We start from the raw sequence: 19,184 nt of genomic DNA, 5'->3' as shown, positions 1-19,184 counted from the left end.
GCGGGGTTCCCCCCCCGGCTCTCCAGCCCTGCGCGCCCCAGCGCGGCTGCCCAGAGGAGGGGGACGCCGCCGGGGGGGCTCTGCCGGGGGGGCGGCAGGCTCTGTGCCGGGCTCCCTGCACCTTTAAAAGTCTCCTCACGTCGCCGTGCCGATTATCCATTAACCTGCCGGCAGCTCCCTTGCCTGGGGGTGGCGCGCTCCCGGCTGCTCCGCGCTCCCGGCGGCTCCCTCCCTTCCCAACCCCCCCCCCCTTCTCCCCCCTTATCAGCAATTCAGATTGCATGCAAATCTCCAGGCTTTCTTACAGGGGCAAGGCAGGGGACAGAGCATTTCTCCCCGGCCGCGGCTTCGGGGGGAGAGAGAGGGAGAGAGATATCTCCTCCTCCTTCTCCTCCTCCTCCTCCTCCTCCTCCTCCTCCTCCTCTTGGGATTTTCCTCCTTCCCCCTCCCCGCCTCCCTCCCTCTCTTTCTTTCCTCCTTTTCACCTCCTGGAACAAAAGTAACCCCCTTTTCCTTGCTCCAGCCCTGCCTGCGAGCGGCCCCGCTTTGTCTGGCCGTGCCGGGGGCAGGGGGCTGGGGGGCTATGGGGGGGCGAGGGGCGGCCGGAGCCCTGGCGCTGCTGGCGCTGGGGCTGGCGCTGGGCGGCGGCGGGGCGAGCTGCCCCGAGCGGGAGCTGGAGCGCAGGGAGGAGGAGGCCAACGTGGTGCTCACGGGCACGGTGGAGGAGATCATGAACGTGGACCCGGTGCACCACACCTATTCCTGCAAGGTGAGGGGGGTCGGGGGGGGGCTTCTGTGGGGTCGGGGGGCGCGCCCCAGCCTGGGTGCAGGGGAAACTTTGCGCCCCGCCGCCCGCTGGCACATGTGGTTTTTATTGTCGAAATGGGAGGCTTTGGTGGGTAATTAGGTATTTTTAGACTGCGGAGGCTCGCCCCGTCGCTGCTCCACCGGCTGTTTCGAGGGGAATCTCTGGAGGTTGCTTTTTATGGGCATTTCCCTGCTTTGCGCCGTGCCGAGCCGATTCCCAACTTTCTGCTTCGGGAGGGCTCCGGGTGCCGGGGAAGGTGCTCAGAGCCGCTGGCTGGCTGCAGACGCAGCTCCCTGTTTACTTTAACAGCATCTTGAGTTCCTCTGGCTCGAGCTATTGTTTAACTATGAATCTGGCCTCTGGCTACGGTTTTTCCCCCCCTAAGCTGCGAGACGGTGAAGTACTGAGCAACCTGAAATACCATCCGCCTGGTTGTCAGAAAACGTGCTGGCTGCCTTAACCCTTCCCAGGGCAGGAATCCTGCCTGCGAGGACTTGCTGCTGCCTCGCTCGCTTCTTCTCCCAATCCCTTTTTTCCCCATCCTAAAGCACGCTGAGGTCCCCGACGGATGCTGGTGCTGCAGGGGGCCAGGGGCGATGCCCAGCAGGCAGGCTGGTGGGAAAGGTCTGCCCGGCCTTAATTTGAACCGTGGGGTTATGCTCTCCTCTGGAGGACCTCTTGGCCCTATAAACTCTTTGAAAAGCCCCTGTCTGTCCAGCTGGTGCCTGCTGCTCCACGCCTGCTTCCCCGGCTCTGCCCCTCGCGCTACCGGAGGGTACAATCTGTACCCTGCTCACGTAAATTAGATCACAGCCCCTCCGGGCTGCTGCAGGGACCGTATGTTTGCGGCGTGTCTGGCACATCCTGGGTGCTACGTGGAAAACTAATAAGCTGCTGCGAGCAGCCGGTGTCGTCCTGTGGCAGCTTGGGGCACATATGGCTGGGCGCGTGCCGCCTGATGCTGAGGCAAGGCTGTAGTGCGAGGCAGGAGGTGTTCTTCTAAAAAAAGTGGTCTTTTCTTCCTAGCTGGTATAAAATCCATGCTTCATCCACGCAGGCTTTGGGCTGGAAAAAAACGTCGTGTCCGTGCTCCTGTGGTGGTAAAGCTGCTTGCTCAGCAGCCCTGCCTGTAGGAGGGTGCCATCAAATGCAAATGGGAGCATCGTGGGGCGAGGAACCTGGTGCGTGAGGGGCTTTATTTGAAACCCAGGTGGCATTGCTCGGCTCAGGAAGATATTTTCCTGCGCATCTCTCCCCGAGCTGTCCCAAGTGATGCTGCGGGGGTTTGTGCTACTTATTCCAGGGTTAACTGCAGGGCCCTTCTTCTGAATTGGGTTGTGGCAGCTCCTGAAGGCCAGAACCTGCCCCTAAGGTTTCTTTCCAGTCCTTAAAAAGAAACCGAAAGGAGGAGAGCCTTATCTCCTGTCATCCGTGGCAGCGCCCATCCCATCCCAGTGGCATTTACTGCGACTTCCGTAACGCCTGGCTGCGGTGCTCCTCTCCAGGGACCTTTACGTGGTGTGCTCACAGAGGGTTTGGAAAGAAATGGGGTCTAAGGTGTTGTAAGGACCTGAAAAGGGATAAATCAAAATCTCTGCTAGCTGCGTGACGCCCGTGACTGGTAAAGGAGTAGTTCTGCAGCAGCAAACCCCTGTTTTTACTCTAAGATCTTCCCAGGCATTGGGAATTGCTGGGGATTCGAGGGCCGACAGCTGGCTCTGCTTCTTACGCAGCACCTTGACCCCAAAAGGGGCGCTTTTGGCATTAAACCTGGCTGCTGGCTCCTGCCCTGACCCCACTGCCTTGCTGAGCCAGAATGAGTCAAGGTGCAGAAGCCATCCTGCCGGCGAGAAAACACGTGGGTGCTTCCCCCTCCAGCCCCCTGCTCGCTGCTCCTTACACCCCGAGGATGCCTCCGAATGCCGCGCTTATCTCCCGACGGGTTCCTTATCTGCACGGGAAGCGCAGAGGGCCAAGTGTGCGGGAGGAGTTGCCCCGAGCCCACCCCCAGAAGTGTTGCTGGTGCTGGGTGGTCCGCGGGTGGCTGCGTGCTGCAGCCCTGCATTGTTCTTCCCAGCTAAACCCGAAACCCTCCCCGCCGGGGCCTTTGATATCTGAAGACGGAGCGTGTTGGAAATGGGAGGCTAATGGGAGAGGAGCACCCTGAAATAGCTACCAGCCACTCGGTGCTAGTGGAGGGGGTTCATAATTAGGAGTTTTCTTAGTGTTCTCATCCTCGAAGTGATGCTGATGTGCCCCTTCGCCCAGGGATGGATTTGGCTTGGGAACGAGGGCTTTGCTCCTTGCAGTGGCCCCGGACTCTCTTTTTTTTCGCTCTGCTCAGCCTATTTGCAGCCTGCTGCTGGCATTGTCTTTCCCGGCTCCTGCCTTGTTCTGCTTTGACCTGATATTTCTGGAGGGAGCTCCTATTTATAGGACAGATGCAGGTTCTCCACGCGCTATAGGAAGCGGTGGGAAGGATGTGGATCCTGTTCCGAACAATGGAGCCCACGTTTTGGGGGCGAGAGGTGGAAGGGGCTGGGGGAGGCAGGCTTGGTGCTCTACTGGCTCCTGCAGAAAGGGCTGCAGAGGTCTCCTGGTGACCTTTCCTACTCTGATCCGAGTGTCCCCTCTCTTCTGAGGGCTCTGCTCGCCTTCCTAGGCACCCCACGAGCCCAAGGTTTGTGTTCCTAAAGCATCTTCCCAGCACCACACGTGCCCGTGCAGGTGGTCCCGTTCCCCGCTGCGCCGGACCCCCATGGCACGCTGGAAAATGCGTTTGCTCTCCGGGTTTGTACCGCACTTAAAACCTACTTCTGCGAGGTTCTGCCGAAATAAAGTCCTCACTGTTCTCGCTGCACCTTCCCGCAGCTGCCAGGAGCGTTGTAAAACAGCCTTAATCCAGTGTTTTATGGGCTCCGTGGTGAAAGCGAGCAGGGCTGCCGTGGGGAAGGGACCTTCTGGATCCAGGCTCCTGATTTTTCCTTTTTTTTCTCCTTTTTTCTCTTTCCCTTTTCTTCCCCCATCCTTGCTGTAGCCAGTGAGTCACCAGTAACAAGGTCTTAATTGTGCGTGGTGATGAATGGGATGCCCTACAGGTAATCGCTGGGTCTTTGGTGCCTTCCCGGCCATTCATTATAGAGGATGAGGGTGGGGAGAAAGCTGGTGGACTCTGATGTTGCCTGTGAATGCTGCGGCCTGGCTCTGCGAGCGATGACTACAACAGCCCTGCTAATTAACTCAAATTACCATCTGCTTCAGGAGAGGGGCTAGGCTTCAGCCATTCTTCCCCCAAAGACCAAACTGTGAAAATGCCCCGACTGCTCCCTTCCATCAGGACCCTCGGGGTGCTCTCCCCGCCTGCCTCTCTCGATTTTTCTCCCCCCAGCCCTTTTGTTCCCTTTGTGTTCTGTGTTTTTTTTCTTTTTTTTTTCTTTGCCCCGGCTGCTCCCGCACCTCACCTTGTTGAGCGCTCGCCCTGCGGGGCCCCGCTGCCGAAGGAAGAGGAGGTGGGGCCGGTGCTGCCGAAGGAAGGTGTCTTGACTTGACTGCGGGGAGCAGCAGCACCCCGGGGAGCTGCCAGCAGCGCCGGTGAGGCAGGAGGCTCGCAGCAGAGCCGTGCAGGATGGGCTTCGTGGTGCTCGGATGGGTTTCGTGGTGCTCAGCACCCCAGGGCGCCCCGCTGGGGGTGGGGGGGGGGTCCCCCAAAGGGGCTCCTCGGTGCCGTGGGGAGCAGATGGCTCCGGGTGAGCGCTGGGATTCCCAGGAGAGGGGAGGGAGGGGAGCTGCCTGTCACAGCCACCCTGCCTCGCCAGCTGAAGCTCCCTCTGGTTGCTGCTCGAGACCAGAGCCCTGGGTGCCGGGGCTGTGCGCGGCGCTTGGCTGTCGGGCGGGTAGCTGCAGGAGGCATTGCTTCCCCGGCTCGTCTCACCCCGAGTTTGGGCTCTACGGGGCAGGATGACAGCCTGACGATGAGTTATTCCTCGTCCTTTGGTTTCTCAGGGCATCCCCCTAGGTCTGAGGGGTTCCCTTCCTGCTCGGAGGCAGCTGTGCGCGAGCGCATGGGCACGGCACCTCCTGAGAGCCTCGCCGCGTGCCTCCTGGTCCCATGGGGGCAGATTTTGATGTCCATGGCCCCTGAACCCTCCTGCCTGGGTCTGAGGTAGGGCTGAGCTTGTACCCCTGAAATTCTGGTGTTTCATCTTCAGGAAGTTGCAGGATCGATTAAAGCTCATGAGACTCACGTTCCCCCAGACCCCAACACTTGTTTGTAACCCTCGTATTTGAACCCTGCGGTGTCAGATTTTTGTGTGCGTGGTCCGTAGTCACTGAGTAATGGGATGGAGGCATTTGGCAGAGAGGGAGAGTCTTTTTTTTTCCCTCCGAACAGCCCCAAAGAAGTCAGTCGGGGAGCACAATGCGCACCAAGGGCTGCGCGGGGCAGGGGCCAGCGAGCTGCGGTCGCGGAGGGCTGCAAGAATGGCTCATTCTGGAGGGGCATAATGTCTGCTCTGTGCTCTCCTCCTCATCTGCAGCAAGCCGCAGAGCTAAAATGCAGCAAGAATAGGGTCTGCAGCGTGAACAACTGACCGCTGCCACCCTGGCGTCCCCGGGGGTGGGAGAGACCTGCCCACGAGCATCCCCTCTGCACCCTGCGTTCCCTTGGCGGCTGCACTCCTAGGGCGCACACCTGCGTGCTCCTTCCAGAGGGAGGCTCGAGAGCCTCCTTATCGCCGATCCTCCGCTTCCCCGGCCGCCTCGGCGCTTGGCACGGGGTGCTGAAGTGCTCTCTGGGCAGCGGAGACCGCTGGAGAATGCAGGGGACGGGGCCCTGGGGTGGTGGAGGTGCTGGTGGAGAGGGAGATAAAGCACACCCCGAGCACGTCCAGGCTTTCTGAGCCGTCAGGGATGGATGTGGCCACATCTCGCATCACGTCTGCAGTAAATCACTTATTTTAGGGCTGCTGCTCTCGTCCTCTGTGGGTGTTTTTGGGGGCAGCTCGTTGCAGAGAGCGTGGTGCTGGAGCGGGGCTGGCCAGCAGTTTTTTGCACATCTCCCTTTAGGGGCAATGGGGAGCTCTGCGCCTGGTGGAGGGGCTGGGAGGCTGCTCTGGGAGCTGAAGAGAGGGAAGGAGGGACTGACTCGTGTGGCCAGGACTGATTTTTCTTCCCGAAATTTGGATGATTTAGGGGAAACCGGCTCCTACTGCCAATTCCTCTGTGTATTTTAGCAAATCCGGTCTGCTGACACACAGGTTGTCTTCGGTCACTTATAACAAAATAAATTTCCTTTGCCGTTTCTACACGGAGTGCTATCCCCTCTGCTTCTTGTCTTCCCAAGCCCCTGGTGCCTTGCCAGAGCCAGAAGATCCCCTGGGAGCGGAGGGGGGGTCCCTCTGGCTGAGACCTGCATGCTGCCTGGGGACCTGCCTCGGGGTCCCTGGGGACAGGGCTCGAGTCACAGGCACTGCAGAGGGGCAGGCGAGCTGGATCTGCAAGCGGCCAGCCCAGGAGAGAGCCTCCTGCTAGGGATTTGGATTCCTTACCAGCAATGGGCAGCAGTCCTGATTTATTATTATTATTTTCCCCACCGTGGCCACGTGCGGTGCCTGCTCCTGGAGAGCAGCAGCCCTGCCCTAGCTGGTTGTGCGGCAGCTGAGATGGTTATCGTGGGTGTGAAGGCTGGAATAATAGTGGAGGGGAAGAAGTTGCTTAGAACACCTTTATTTTACTAGTTTTCTGCAGCAGGTTTCTGCTCCGGTGCAGGAAGCCCTTGCGCAGCCATCCTGCCTGCCCCTGGGCACGAGGGCTTTCCCCGTAGCACCCAGGGGAGGAGAGGCAGGAACAAAACATGAATTTTGGGGCTTGCATGGTGGTTTTGTGTCCCAGTGTGAATAGGGGAGCGAGTCCCTTGCCAGGAAAAACCCGTGTGGCTGTGGGAACCCTCGGGAGATGGAAGGGGTGCCGAGTGCCCGTGTTGGGGCGTTGGGTGCAATTCTGGCAGAAACAGTGCTCGCTGCGGCCTTGCCCACGCATTTTGTGCTGTGAGAGGGCTGCCTAATGAAATAACCTCTGCGGGGAGGCTCTGCCAGCCCCAGCTGCTCCCGAGCATCGGGCGACAGCAGGGTTAGAGGCAAACGGGGCTGGACGGTGCCGGCCGCCTCGGGTTGCGGCTGCGCAGAGCTCTCACCCTCTCCTCGTCCTTCTTGTCCCAGGTGCGAGTGTGGCGCTACCTGAAAGGCAAAGACATCGTCACCCACGAGATCCTCTTGGACGGCGGCAACAAGGTGGTTATCGGCGGCTTCGGGGACCCCCTGATCTGCGACAACCAAGTCTCGACGGGGGACACGCGGATTTTCTTCGTCAACCCGGCCCCGCAGTACATGTGGCCGGCGCACCGCAACGAGCTGATGCTCAACTCCAGCCTCATGCGGATAACGCTGCGCAACCTGGAGGACGTGGAGCACTGCGTGGAAGGTGAGCGGGGCGTGCTCGGGGCTTGCCATCGAGTTCCTGGCACGCCGTGCTGCTGGCCGCGGGGCCGGCGCGCTTGTCCTGGCTGCGCGTGGTCTGGCTGCTCTGTGGATTTGGTTGTCGAAGGGATGGTGCCTGGCGCTGAGCTCGTTAGAGGTGGTGGTTGGAGCCAGGAATTGTTGGTTTTTGCTAGTTTTTAGTACAGATTTAAGCAGGTTCTCAGCCCCCTCTGCAAAGCATCTCGTGGGGCTGGAGAGGTCCTGCTGCAAAGCCCTGGCACCCGTGTGTGGCAGGGACCCCTGGGGAGTTCAGGCTTCTCACACCTGAATTCCCCCCCTTTTTTTTTTAAGGTTTATTGCTAAAAAGTTAACTCATTAACCCTGTGGTGAAGGCCTGTCCTTCATGGTAGTGACTCCTCACTCCCCATGCCTGCCAAGTCAGCCTTACAGACTCGTGCAGGGACGTGGGAAGCCGGCTGAGCTTTGGGGGCAAAGCTTGCTTCTCCAGGGCATAACCAGGTTGCAATCAAGCTGAGCAATTTAGGAATTTAGGGGGGATGAGCAGCGCTTTTGTGTTGTCGTGGTGAGCCTTGGCGTCCCGGTGAGCCTCGGTGTCCCTTGTGTGCATCACCTCCCTGGTGCCTTTGTGCTTGTACCCAAAAGTGTTGTGCGAGGAGGGAGAGGGGATGTGGTGTGCTGAGCTCGTGGAAGAAATGCGCACGGAGTTGGCTCTCGGTGCTCTGGTAGCTCTGTGGGGCAGCTCCCGTGCCGAGGAGGTGGCTGAGATCCTGGCACCGTGGGTGCAACAACACAGCTGCTGGGAAATGGCGCGTGGGGGACAGCCCGCGTGCCCTCTCCACTGGGGTCCTGGACCTCCAGGCATGGAATAATGCCTCTGAGGAGAGCAGATCTGCAGAGCGTTGAGCCGGTTGCCCAACCGCCGCGAAAACATACTTCTGCAATCCCTCACTTGCTGGCTTCTCGCTTCCTCCCCCTGCTCGTCCTGTTCCAGCAAGAGCTCCGGGCTCGTGGGGGAATGCGGTGCCCCAAAAGCCCTCTGTGGGGTCTGAGCACGTCCCGAGAGCAGATGAGTAAACAAGGGCAGGAATGCAGGAATCCTGCACAGACAACAAACAAACACGCGGCGCGGCTCCCTCCTCCCCGCTGGATGTGCAGAGCAGAGGCCGTAACCCCGTTCTCCAGCTGTGAAGGCTGCCGGAGGTAAACGACCCAGCTCGAAGCCTCCTCCGGGGCTGGGAAAGCGCCAGCTCAGCGCAGCGGCACCCGTCTCGAGTGGCTTTTGCAAGAGGGAGGGATGTTAGAGGTTCCCTAGCAGACGTGGACACGTTTTGTGTTGCGATCCGAAGGCATCGGCCCCATAGGAGGGGGTGGGAGGAGGAGGAGGAGGAGTGCAGCGTGGGTTTTTTTGTTAAACCTGAGCAAACACTCGGAGGGATTCTGCCTTCGCCCGGCTTTGTGTTCCTTGGCACGCTCGCGCTGCGCGCGCTGGGCTGGCTGAGCTGGGTGGATCCTGCTCGTGGTGAGGGAGGCTGTCCCTGGAGGCCCACGGGAGGTGGTGAGGGGTCTGATTTTCCTCCTGTGCGATAGATTTGACCCAAAATTTACCTGGGACCCGTGCCTGCTCCCCTGTTCCACGGGGGAAATTCAAAACTGGTTTCTTTAGTGCGATGCTTGATTAAAACCCCCGTGTGCAGCACCTGGCCGTGCTGGCCAGCTGGGCTGGGACAAGGAGCACCGAGCCCTGTCCCCACGGTGGGGACACATCCCACAGCTCTCCCTGCAGAGGGTAACAGGGCCGTGGGGCTGTGCTCCTTAGTCCTACGGGCGTGCCGGTGCCAGGAGAGGTGCATGGGGCTTGCGTGCTCCGAGCTGGAAGCGGCGTGACCGCCTGTAAGCACGTCCTGCTGCAAAGGTTTGCTCTGTGACCTCTTGTGCAAGGGAGCTGGAGGTGCCAGAGCTGGGCCTGTTTGAAATTTCTCTTTCCCCTGCGCTTACGTGGGTTTGTTTTTCCTCCCTGCTATGCAGACACCCTCTCTTGATGTCAGGTAGCAGGCGATTCTTTCCGTGTCTCTCCTTTTTTCCAATCCCTTTGCTCCCTTTAATTAAGGCCCTCACCCCGAGGGCTCAGCAGGACGCTGAGGGCACGCGGAGAGGTGCCCAGGGCTTGGGGACAGCAGCGGGGACATGCGAGGGCTGGAAGACAGCCTGGGGGGGACTGGCCATGCGTGGTGGACCTGCCTTCTCCAGGCTGGTGAGACCTGCACGGACCTCTGAGGAGAAAACCCCAAAGCCAGGCAGCCCCGAGCTGCCAATATCTCATCTCCAAGCGCTGCGCAGGGGAGGTGCAGCAGTTTTGTGCTGTTCCAGGCTGGTTTGGCAGCTCTTCCAGTGCCTTGATAAAGCCGCCTTTCTTGTCACATCCCCTGGACTTGTTTTTCCTTTTCATCCATGTTTTGGAAGCCTGGTCGTTGTGTGTGCATCCTGCACGCTGGCTGCGCCCTGGCACAGATGGACCCCTCCGAAAATGAGGTTTCCTCCAGCTGTGCCCAAACCTCACGCCTCTCCCGAGGTGTGCGCGAGCTCCTCTCGACTTGCTGAGGAGCTGGGCTCTGGGAGGCCGTGAAAAACCGGCCATGAGAACCTGCTCCTGCCGCCCTGGGAATCCTTTCTGAGCTCTGAGTCTGAGAATTTAGCTCCAGGACTTGTTTCCCATCAGCTCCCCACAGGAGGGTTCAAAGCGGAGCTGCCCGGGACGCTGCGCTCCGAGGTTAAAAACAAACCTTGGAGTGCTTTTTGCAGAAGGAATTGGAAGAATGGTGGCAGCTGAATGGAAAAAAAACACGGATGTTTTGAGAATCTTCATCTCCTGTCGCTGCGGCTTGGAAAAATCCCAGACACCAAGAACCTTTCCTGCCCTAAAAAGGGGGAGTTCAAACCAGGGCGAGTCTGTGAAACCGCTCAGGTTGGGGTTGGAGCAGCGATCGGTTTGATGATGTTTAATGGTGTTAAAAGAGCTCTGGCTGGCTGCAGCCGAAATGTAGGGCTTGGGCTAAGCCTGCGAACCGGCTGCAGCAGCGAGGGGGCTGCAGGAGCTCCCCGAGGACTGCAGGAGGCCCCTGGGGCTGGGACGATGCTCGCAGGGGGATGCTCGCTCCCGCACCTGCGGAAAGGCACACGAGGGCTCCCCTTGTGCATGTTCCCCCTTGCTCTTTGGGACATTTGGATGAGGTTTCCTGGGAGAAGATTTACCCAGTCAAGCACAGCCTTGCTGCTTTGGTGCCTTTTAAGCCTCAGTATTGCAAAAAGGAGGTTGGAGTCGCTGTGCCTCGGGTGTTTGAGGCTCCGAAGCGCGGCTCCGTGCCGGTGGCGGTGCTCCGTCCCCGGACAGCGCCATGGAGCACCCGCTTCTGCAGCCCGGGAGATGTTCCTCGGGTGTGCCTGGCTCGTGTTTCCCTTTGATTGTGTCTCCACTCGGAGAAAATTGAGTTTTTTTTTTTGTGTGTGTGTGCGGTGTGGGAGGGGCGGGCGCTGACTCCAGCGTGAGCTGGCTGGGTGGAAGGAAGTTCAGCCGAAAGCCGCGGCGGAGCCCTGGTTAATGAGAAGCCCGGGCTCCTTCCAGGCGTGATTTGCATGAACCTGGGTGCAACAGCCCCAGCTGAGATTGTTGTGCTGGCTTTGGGGATCGGGCTGGACTTTGAACCTCCTGGGAAAAGCCGTGCGTGAGCGCAGGGCGTAGGGAAACCCGACAGCCTCGGGCACGGGGTGCTGTGACTGCAGGTCCTGTTGGTGGCTCGAAGCCCCCATCCCAAGGCAGGACACCTGCAAGAAGCTCCTTGCCTCGTGCTTTTTCACCTCGATGTCTCGGATGAGCTGGGAAAACACGCACAAAGAGGGGTTTTCTCGAGCCTTTTGGCTGGGATGGGCCCATCCTTCGTGGTGGGGCAGCCCGGGGGTGATGCTCTGCCTCCCCACGGGGGTCTGTCCGGTGCTGGGAGAGGCATCCCTCGGTGTGCCCAGCCCTTCCCGAGCTTTTTGGGGCTCCTGGCCACCGGGCACAGCCACTGAGGTTCCTGCAGGTGCTGCCACGAGGACTCCAGCAGCCCTCGAGGACGCTTTCCCCCCGATAGATGCCCGGCCTGAAGCTCTCTGCTCTGGCTGGCGTTCAAGATGCGCTGTGCTGCAGATGCCCCATATGTTTAAAAACGTCCCTTAGCTCTTATTAAAATCCTTATTACAGCCAGCCCAGAACCCTCCTGACTCTTCATCTCTGTGGCAACCTTATTAATTACTCCCGTGGAAGAACCGCATCCAGCCTTGGCTCTCCCGTGTCCTCACCCAGGGAGATGGCATCCCCCCCTCTCCCGGCTCCCTCCTCTCTAGGGTGACCCCAAATGGTCGCCGAAAAACCCCTCTGCTTCACCCTGTGCCCGACGTTTTTTGGTGGACTTGGGGGCGGGATGGCTTTGAAAGCACCTCGACGTGACGTTGCCCGCCCCGTTTCATCATCTTCCTCTTCTCTTTTATCCCGTCCTCCCTTTCCTTTGAGGTCTGTGCCTCCGCAGGACGGAGACGTTTTGTTCCTGCAAGGCAGCCCATGCAAAATTTCCTTTTCAGGCTCCTTGCAGGGGCTGTAAGAAATGCACAGTAGGCTCCTCTCAGCAAGGAAATCGCTGGCACGGGCTCGTGTTAGGTGATGCGGGCTGTGGTCACTTCCCATGGCCGGGTCTCTCTGCAGCCCTTCACCCCGTAACTACTTCTTTTGAATCCATCTCTGGCACTTTTGTGCTTCCAAACAGGCAAAGGAGGGGGCTGGAAGGGTTGGTGTGTGGGTTTCTGCTTAAAGAAGGTTTTTTTTTTTTTTTTTTCCATTTTTTTTTTTCCCCCCCTTTTTTTTTTTTTCTTCTTCCTCTCCTTGGCTCTGTTTTGAATTGAAGATAATGAGAACAGCATCAACACCTCCGGCTCGGGAGGGCGAGAAAACCAGCCAGCAGCTGTAAAAACGTAGGAAACCCAGAGCTGCGAAATCCTGGGGGCCCCTTCCTGCCCCCCGGCCCTGGTGGGGGGGGCAGCTGAGCGCTGGGGCAGCCGGAGCTGGATGAGGCCCCGGTGCTGGGGATGCTGCAGGAGCCTCCCTTTTCCCCATATTTTAGCCCCACCTGGGGCAGTGGGGAGCCCAGATTTTGGGGCCAGGCCCAGGGGTCTGCTGCCCGCCCCCCCCCCTTCCCTCGCGTGGTGGTAATGCAAAACGTCCTTGGGTGTCGGGCAGTAGCTGAGGGAGTTGGCTTGTTTAGCAAATTCCTATGGAATTTTAATCTGGTGTGGGAGGCTGCTGCTCTGGGAAGGCTCCTTCCTTCTGAGCACGTCCCGCCGCATTTCTCTGCGGGATCGGCTGGGGCTTCCCGGCCAGCATCCCCTCCCCGTGGTGCTGGCTGCGCTCCTCTGGCGAGTGCTGGTCCCTGCCCGGGTGCTCGTGGTGCTGCTTTTCCCTTGTGTCCATCCCACAACGAGCCACGGTCCTGCTCCGAGCTGGGCCAGCAGCTCCCGCCTGCAGGCTCTGCGCCGCCACCACCCCTGGTGGGCTTTTATCCCTCCCTTCCTTCGGGGCACAGGGTGGGAAGGCGGTGGGGAAGGTGTTATCAGTTCCCATACGGGACCAGGCTCAAGCACGTCCCCGTCCCGCTCTTGGTCCCCGTGGCCTCCTCTCTGCTCTGGGCTGCTTGGGGCTTGGCAAGAGCAGCGTTACGGTGTTCTCAGGGAGCCGCCCCGTGGGCACAGGGAGCCTTTGGTGTCTCTGGGGGCTGCAGGACTCAAGGAATCCCCGTTCCTGGGGGGCTGCGGGCAGCGGGTGCTGGTGCTGGGATGCTTCCCGCGGGCTGTTCGCATCCAGGCTGGCGTCCCCTTCCCTCTGAGCATCTCCAACTGAGCGCCAGCGGGCTGGGGGCTGGCAGCAGCATCCCCTGCATCACCTGGCTCTGCAGAAGCGTTCGTCTCCTGGAGGTCCTGTAGCCAGGTGGAACTTTCCTGTCCCATTGCGGTGTAAAACGGGGAGCTGCATCCCTCCTCCGGCTGGGTCAGGGGCTGGGAGCCTGTCCTACATCTCCTGTGCTCGGGGTCAGCGCTGCTGGTGCTGCAGGGAGTGCCCTGAGCCCTTCTGCCCCAACCACTGCTTTCCATCCCCGAGTTCTGGCTGCGTGTCACCGGCTCAGGGTGACCGTAGGTTTAACAGGAGGTTCAACCCGCCCAAACCTTCCCTGCCCCTCGTTCCCCTGCTGCCTCTTTGCGCAGCCCCGCTCCCGTCGCTCCCTACCTGCTGCGAGCCCCAGTTTCACCGCCCAGGTTGGGCCGAGCCCGGCTACAAATCCATCTCCTTTTACCTCTGCGACCAACTCACAGCATCCGAGCCCCGAGCAGCCCCGTCCCTCTGCCAGGGGCAGAGCTGGGGTCTGGTTTTTCTCATCCCAACCCTCCGCCGCCTGCTCCAGGAGCCACCGTGCTCCCCTCGTGCCCTGGGCTTGCTGCCCTGCGTCGGCACCAGGAACAGCCAGGACACCCCTGGAAGGGCTGCGTGGGGGCTTCCTCGGTTCCCAAAGGGCACGCACGGAGCCGTGCCGGGGCTCTGCCCCTCGGCCGGGGGCTGTCAGCTTGGCAGAGCCGCCAGCCACGCTCCCCTGCGCCCGCCCGGGCTTGCTGCTCGCTAATCCTCGCCCCGCAGTGCGATTCTTCCCTGTTTGTCTTAGCGAGCACTCCCCAGAGGTCCCGCATTCCTTCGGGGTGACTGCCAGCAGCCGGGGAGCTCTTTGATGGGGTGGGGGCGCTGGGGGGGCTCCTCTCCCCTTGGGGAGCGGGGGCTGCGCTCCGCGAGCCGCTCGAGCTGCTCCCTCCCCACAGAGGCTGTTCCAGCAGCGCGTTTTCCTTGGGGAAATTGCTTCTTTCCTGCAATTCCAGCTCCCTGGGATCATTTTCTTTGATTGGTAAAGGGAACGGGACCCCAGTGCTTCCAGTAATTGACTCCTGATTTGGCTAATTTCAGTCTGGCTGCAGCACAGACTGCAAAACGAAGGAGAAGGCGTGAGGCCTTGGACCACGCGTCCTTATTCTCTTCTAATTTTTCCTCCCTTGGCTCTTCCCGTGTCCCGTAGCCCCTCGGAGCTCTGTCCATCTGCCTCCCAAACTGTGGTCCCAGGTTCCCTGTTGGAGGCTCCTGCCTCTTTGGGTTGGACCTGGAGGGCTTTGGGTTGGACCTGGCCTCATCCAAACCCCTCGGGGCGAGCGCTTGGCACGGCAGCGGGAGCACCAGAGCCCTGCTCCAGCTGGGCTGCTGGCACCTGACCCGGGAGCAGAGCTGATGACAGCGAGATCTTCCTCCGGGGGGGCAGCCAGCATCGCCGCTGCCACCTCCCCGAGCCGCCCTCGATCCTTTTGTGTCACCTCTGGGTGCCCCGGGCACCGCTCCCCGGGTGCCCTGGCAGCGTGGATGTGCTTCGGGTTCCCTCCTGCAGCCCGGTCCTGGCTCCAGCGCCGGCAGCGGGGAGCCCGGAGCACGCTGATGGCGTGTGTGCGGTGCCGGGGGTGGGCTGCCAAGCGTGCTCGTGGCCTCTCAGCCTTGGGCTGCTCCTTTCCCAGCCCTGTGAAACGCTGGCGTCCCAGCCGGGCTGCGGGAGCAGGCGAAGAAAAGACGCGGTGGAATCGGGCTGCCCGATGGCAAAAGAGCAGGGCTGGAGCTGGTTTAGGTGTATGCCAGCGTAAATCCTACAAATGAAACTCACCCGTTCCTACAAAACGGAGCTGCTGGAGCTCCCCTTCCTTCTTGCTCCCTGCCTTCAGAGCAGGCTCCACTCCTCCGCACCAAGCACCTGGGGAAGGTGTGAGTAGCACGGGGAAGGTGTGAGTAGCACCACCAGGCAGCGTAACGCACTGGGATAGGTCTGTGCTGGTGGTTCTGGTCGTACTGGTGGAAAGAAAAGGGCGCTGCGGGCTCTGCGCCGGGCTGTGCAGGGACCATCGGTGTGCTTTCGCCGTGGGATGCTCCGGCCGGGTCTGGTTGTGGGGTCAGGGACTGGGAGGGCTGCTCGGAGCCCGTTTGCAACCAAGGGTCGGCCTCGTGTGGGTGCCCAACACAAGCACCTGCCTGGGGCAAACGGGTCTTGGGGTTTTGTGCTGGGGGTGTTTGTCGCGGGAGGAGGATCCCAGCCCGGATTTCAGCCTGGCTGGGTGCACTCGTGCTCCCACCAGACCAGCCAGCTCCGCTAAGCAAAGGGTCGCCTGAGCTGTGGGCTGGCAGCCCTCGGGGTCCCCCTGAAGCCCCCCAAGCAGCAGGAGAGGAGCTGGGGGGGCGGTGTGGGATGGAGCAGCGCGCTGCTCCTCGCCAGCTCCTGCCTGGCTGCCAAGCTCTGATTGTCTTGGCTCTGGCACGGTTCTCCCCGGCCAAAAAGCACCGTATCTTGCTCAATTTCTGGGAAAAAAAAAAAAAAACAATGCTCTGGGGTCTCAAGTCAGCTCAGGCCTTCAAGTGCCTCTGTAAAACAAGGGAGGAACAGCTCTGCGAAGGAAGCATCGGTCCCAAAGCGGTGGTGGGGTGGCGTAGAAGAGGGTGGGACGTCTCTGTCCCGGGGCCTTTCCCCTGCACCTTCCTGCTCGATAAACCTTAATCCGCTCCCGTGCTGGCGGGCGGGCGGCCAGGGCTGGCATTCCTCTCATAGCTCAGCCAGGTACGCCGTGGATAAGCCCCGCCGGGGCGCGATGTGCTGCAGGGGGAGCACGTAGGGTCACTGCCGTCACCCCACGGTGCTGGTGGCAGTGCCCGGGTGCCGCCGACCCTCTTCTGGCTCCCCACAAAGCGAGAGGTGCCTCATTGTGTCCCTCGGTAGCTGTCCTGGGAGGGGAAGGCACAGCTGGTGTTAGGATGCTCGTGCGGCTGGGGGACATCGGGTGCCTGGCATCGTGCAGGTGGCGTCGCTTTGGGACGCACGAGCTCTCCAGGTTCCCAAAGGGAACTTCGTTTTCCATGCAGCGCTGGTGGGAGGCATCTGGAAGAGAGACGGAGATCCTAAAGGAGGTACCGGTGCTACGGGCTCAGGCTGGATGAGTTCTCAACCCAAGCAAGCATTTGTAGCAGGGCTGTGGGACCAATTTGTAGGCTCTGGGCTTGGCGAGGGGCTGTGGCCCCGTTCAGGGCAGCTGTGCTCCGTCCTGGGGAGCCAGCCTTAGAGAAAACAGGATCTGGCCCCGTTTGGTGAGCCCACCCCCTGCACGCAGCTGGCTTCCCTGGGCTCTGCTTGCTGCGCCGCGCTGCCTGTTTTAGGCAGCGGTGAAATCCCTGAGCAAATTGTTCCAACTGATGCTGTTTATCTAAGAGATAAAGCAGGATCAGCGCCTGGCAGGGCCGTGGGGAAGCTCGGCGGCGGGGATCTGCGCGAGCCCCATCGGGGTGAGCATCTCCGCTGCTTCCCGGCGCCGTTCCCTTCCAGCAGAAACCAGTCCTGGCGAGGAGAGGGGCACGGGGTGCTGGGTGCCGGAGCTGCTTTGTGCCCCTGCTGCGCTCCGGGAGCAGCCAGGTCTGTTGTGGGTTGGTTTAACGGGAGCAGCTCTCTGCCCCCAGTGCTTCCCACCAGCCCCGAGCTGCATTCCTGGGCAGTGAGGCTGCCTGCAAACAAGGCACGGGGACGCTCGGGGACACTCGGGTGGCCCCACCGGGGCTGACACCTCTTCTCCATAGGTTGCGTTGGTCACCGGGGCGTGTTCGTGTGGCCTTCGGGGAAGTCCCCGGCCCGGGTGCCAAATTCCTGCAGCCCAGAAGCTTGGGAAGGGGGAGGGAAACAGCTCGGGAGGGAAATCTCAGCTCGGCACAGCCGGCTCTGGGGACGCCTCTGGGGACATCGGTGTCCCCTGCGCACAGGGGGATGGCTGTGGCCACTGGCTCTGCTGCCTCGCTGAGAGGTCTCATGCTTGGTGGCCTCGGGCACAAGGAGACAGGGAGGAAAGGTCCTGGTGGAGGGCTGGAAGAGGGGTTAGGTGAAATCAGGAGGGGTGGCTCCATCGCTTGTTGGGTTGTAAATCAAGCCCTTTCTGGCTGAGGAAGTCCTGAAGAGTGATGCCCAGGCCAGGGGGAGGTGTTCCTGGGGACAAGCCAGCTCATTTTGGGCACTCTTCATTTAAGAATCCTCTAATGGCAGCAGTCAGGGGGGGGCTGCGAACCACGGTGTCCCCGTAAGGTGCTCCTGCAGCACCCCCGAGGTGTGCTGGGTGCCCCTCACACCCTGCTTTTGGGCAGAGGAGGTGGGTGCTGAGCCAGGGGATGGGTGCTGAGCCAGGGGATGGGTGCTGAGCCAGGCTCCTGTCCCGGAGCAGCAGGGCTCCCCGTGCCACCGCGATGGCCTCGTGTGCCCCGTGAGCCCGCGGAGGCTGCACACCTGCTGCGTGCTCGGGCACTTGCTTTTCGCAGGGCGGGCACGTGGCTCCCCCAGCACAAGGTTGGGCAGGTCGCCGGGCTGCAGAAACATGCCTAATAATTGTTTTTTTTTTTTTTCTTCTTTTTTTTTTGGGGGGGGGGGGGGGATGGAGCTGCGGGGGGGGTGGAGGGGGCAGCGAGACCCTTCCCTAAAGCACCCGGGGGAGATGAGGAGGTGGAGAGGGGCTTTGTAGGCACAGGGAGATGGGGAGACCCGGGGGGAGGTAAGGACCAAACACCAGCAGTGCCCGACCTCTCCTGCCTGCAGCTTTCCCTGCTGTGCTGTGCCAGCCCTGTGAGCACCTGCCTTCTCCCCTGAATTCACCCAAAAACGTGGGCTCGACCTCAAGCAACCAGCGGGTTGCAGCGCTCCTTTTTGGCCAAGACAGGAGCCACCAGTGCATGGTGCCACAGCTGGGAAGCCAAAACCCTAGGTGCCAGGTGAACCTCCTCCTGGAGGCTTTCCCTCTGCTTTTTATCTCCTGTAGGAAGGAGGAAAGCCCTGCTGGGGACGGGGCCTCCTGGCCACCTGGGAGCAGGGGAAAGGCAGCAGGGGAGGAGAAAGCTGCGGGAGGCTGAGTGGCACAGATTGCCTCACCTCCGGAAAAAAACTCTCTTATCTACACAGCCAGGGCTATTTTGCAGCGTATCAGTGAGTTTCCCTGGGCAGGGGCAGCGGGTAGTTCTCCATCCTCCATCCTCGTGGGTTGTGCTCCATCCTCGGTGCACGTTTCCCTGCCCTGCTCCTTGCTGAGTCCCCCTGAGCGCGCGTCCCCGCTCATGGTGCCCAAGGTGGGGCAGTCATTCTGGCAGACCCCCCCCATCTGGGGGCAAGAGGAGAGGCTGGGTGGACCTCTTTTCCCCCTCTGCACTGCTAGGACTATTTTTTGGCAGAAGGGGGAAACCTTTTCACTCCTCAGTGCTGAGCTAAGAGGCTCAGAGCGCCGTGCACCGCAGCAGGAGCCGCGAGGCCCCTTGACCGCGCAGGGGAGGCGCAGCAGCCTCCTGCCCCGCGCTGCTCTTCTTCACAACCTGCCGTGGCATGCACACCCCTGGTCAGGTGGATGGCGTGTGGCAGAGAGCTCTGCCAGCCTGGAATGCCAGCTATGCACCCCCGAGACGCAGGCGCCTGCGTGCAGAGGTGCTGGCGGCTTCCCCGCAGCGCTGGCACCGTGCCGGGAGGGTTCGGACACCGCCGGAGCTTGTCGGAGGGTGTGGAAGGGGAGGGCTCCGGAGGCAGCAGCCCTGGTAGGGCGTGGGGAAGGTTGGTGCGAGGGCTGGGGCTGGTGGTTAGGGCGGGAGGCTGCCGGAGAGCAGCTGGCATCCCCGCTTGGCTTCTTGTGGGGACTTGTGCTGGGAGCCTGGGCTGGGTGAACCCTCCCCGGGAGGCTGCCGCGGTGCTGGGGTTGCAAAGCATTTGCCAGCGAGGAAAAGC

General features: G+C 61.0%; 1 protein-coding gene across 10 annotated transcripts in view; it reads left to right on the top strand.

Annotated features, from left to right (window-relative positions):
* Positions 1–309: 309 nt before the first annotated feature.
* AGRN (agrin) overlaps positions 310–19,184 on the top strand; it is a 79,430-nt gene continuing 60,555 nt past the window's right edge. For all 10 annotated transcript variants that reach the window (XM_035344405.1, XM_035344400.1, XM_035344395.1 and 7 more), the window contains exons 1-2: positions 310–769; positions 7,024–7,285. In XM_035344405.1, coding sequence (XP_035200296.1) covers positions 584–769; positions 7,024–7,285 — 448 coding nt within the window. In that variant the 5' untranslated portion in view covers positions 310–583. The remainder of the gene's footprint in view (positions 770–7,023; positions 7,286–19,184) is intronic.

The sequence above is a fragment of the Oxyura jamaicensis genome, chromosome 21 (assembly GCF_011077185.1).
Source record: "Oxyura jamaicensis isolate SHBP4307 breed ruddy duck chromosome 21, BPBGC_Ojam_1.0, whole genome shotgun sequence".
NCBI classification, from domain to species: domain Eukaryota; kingdom Metazoa; phylum Chordata; class Aves; order Anseriformes; family Anatidae; genus Oxyura; species Oxyura jamaicensis.
This window is presented reverse-complemented; position numbering and strand designations above follow the sequence as displayed.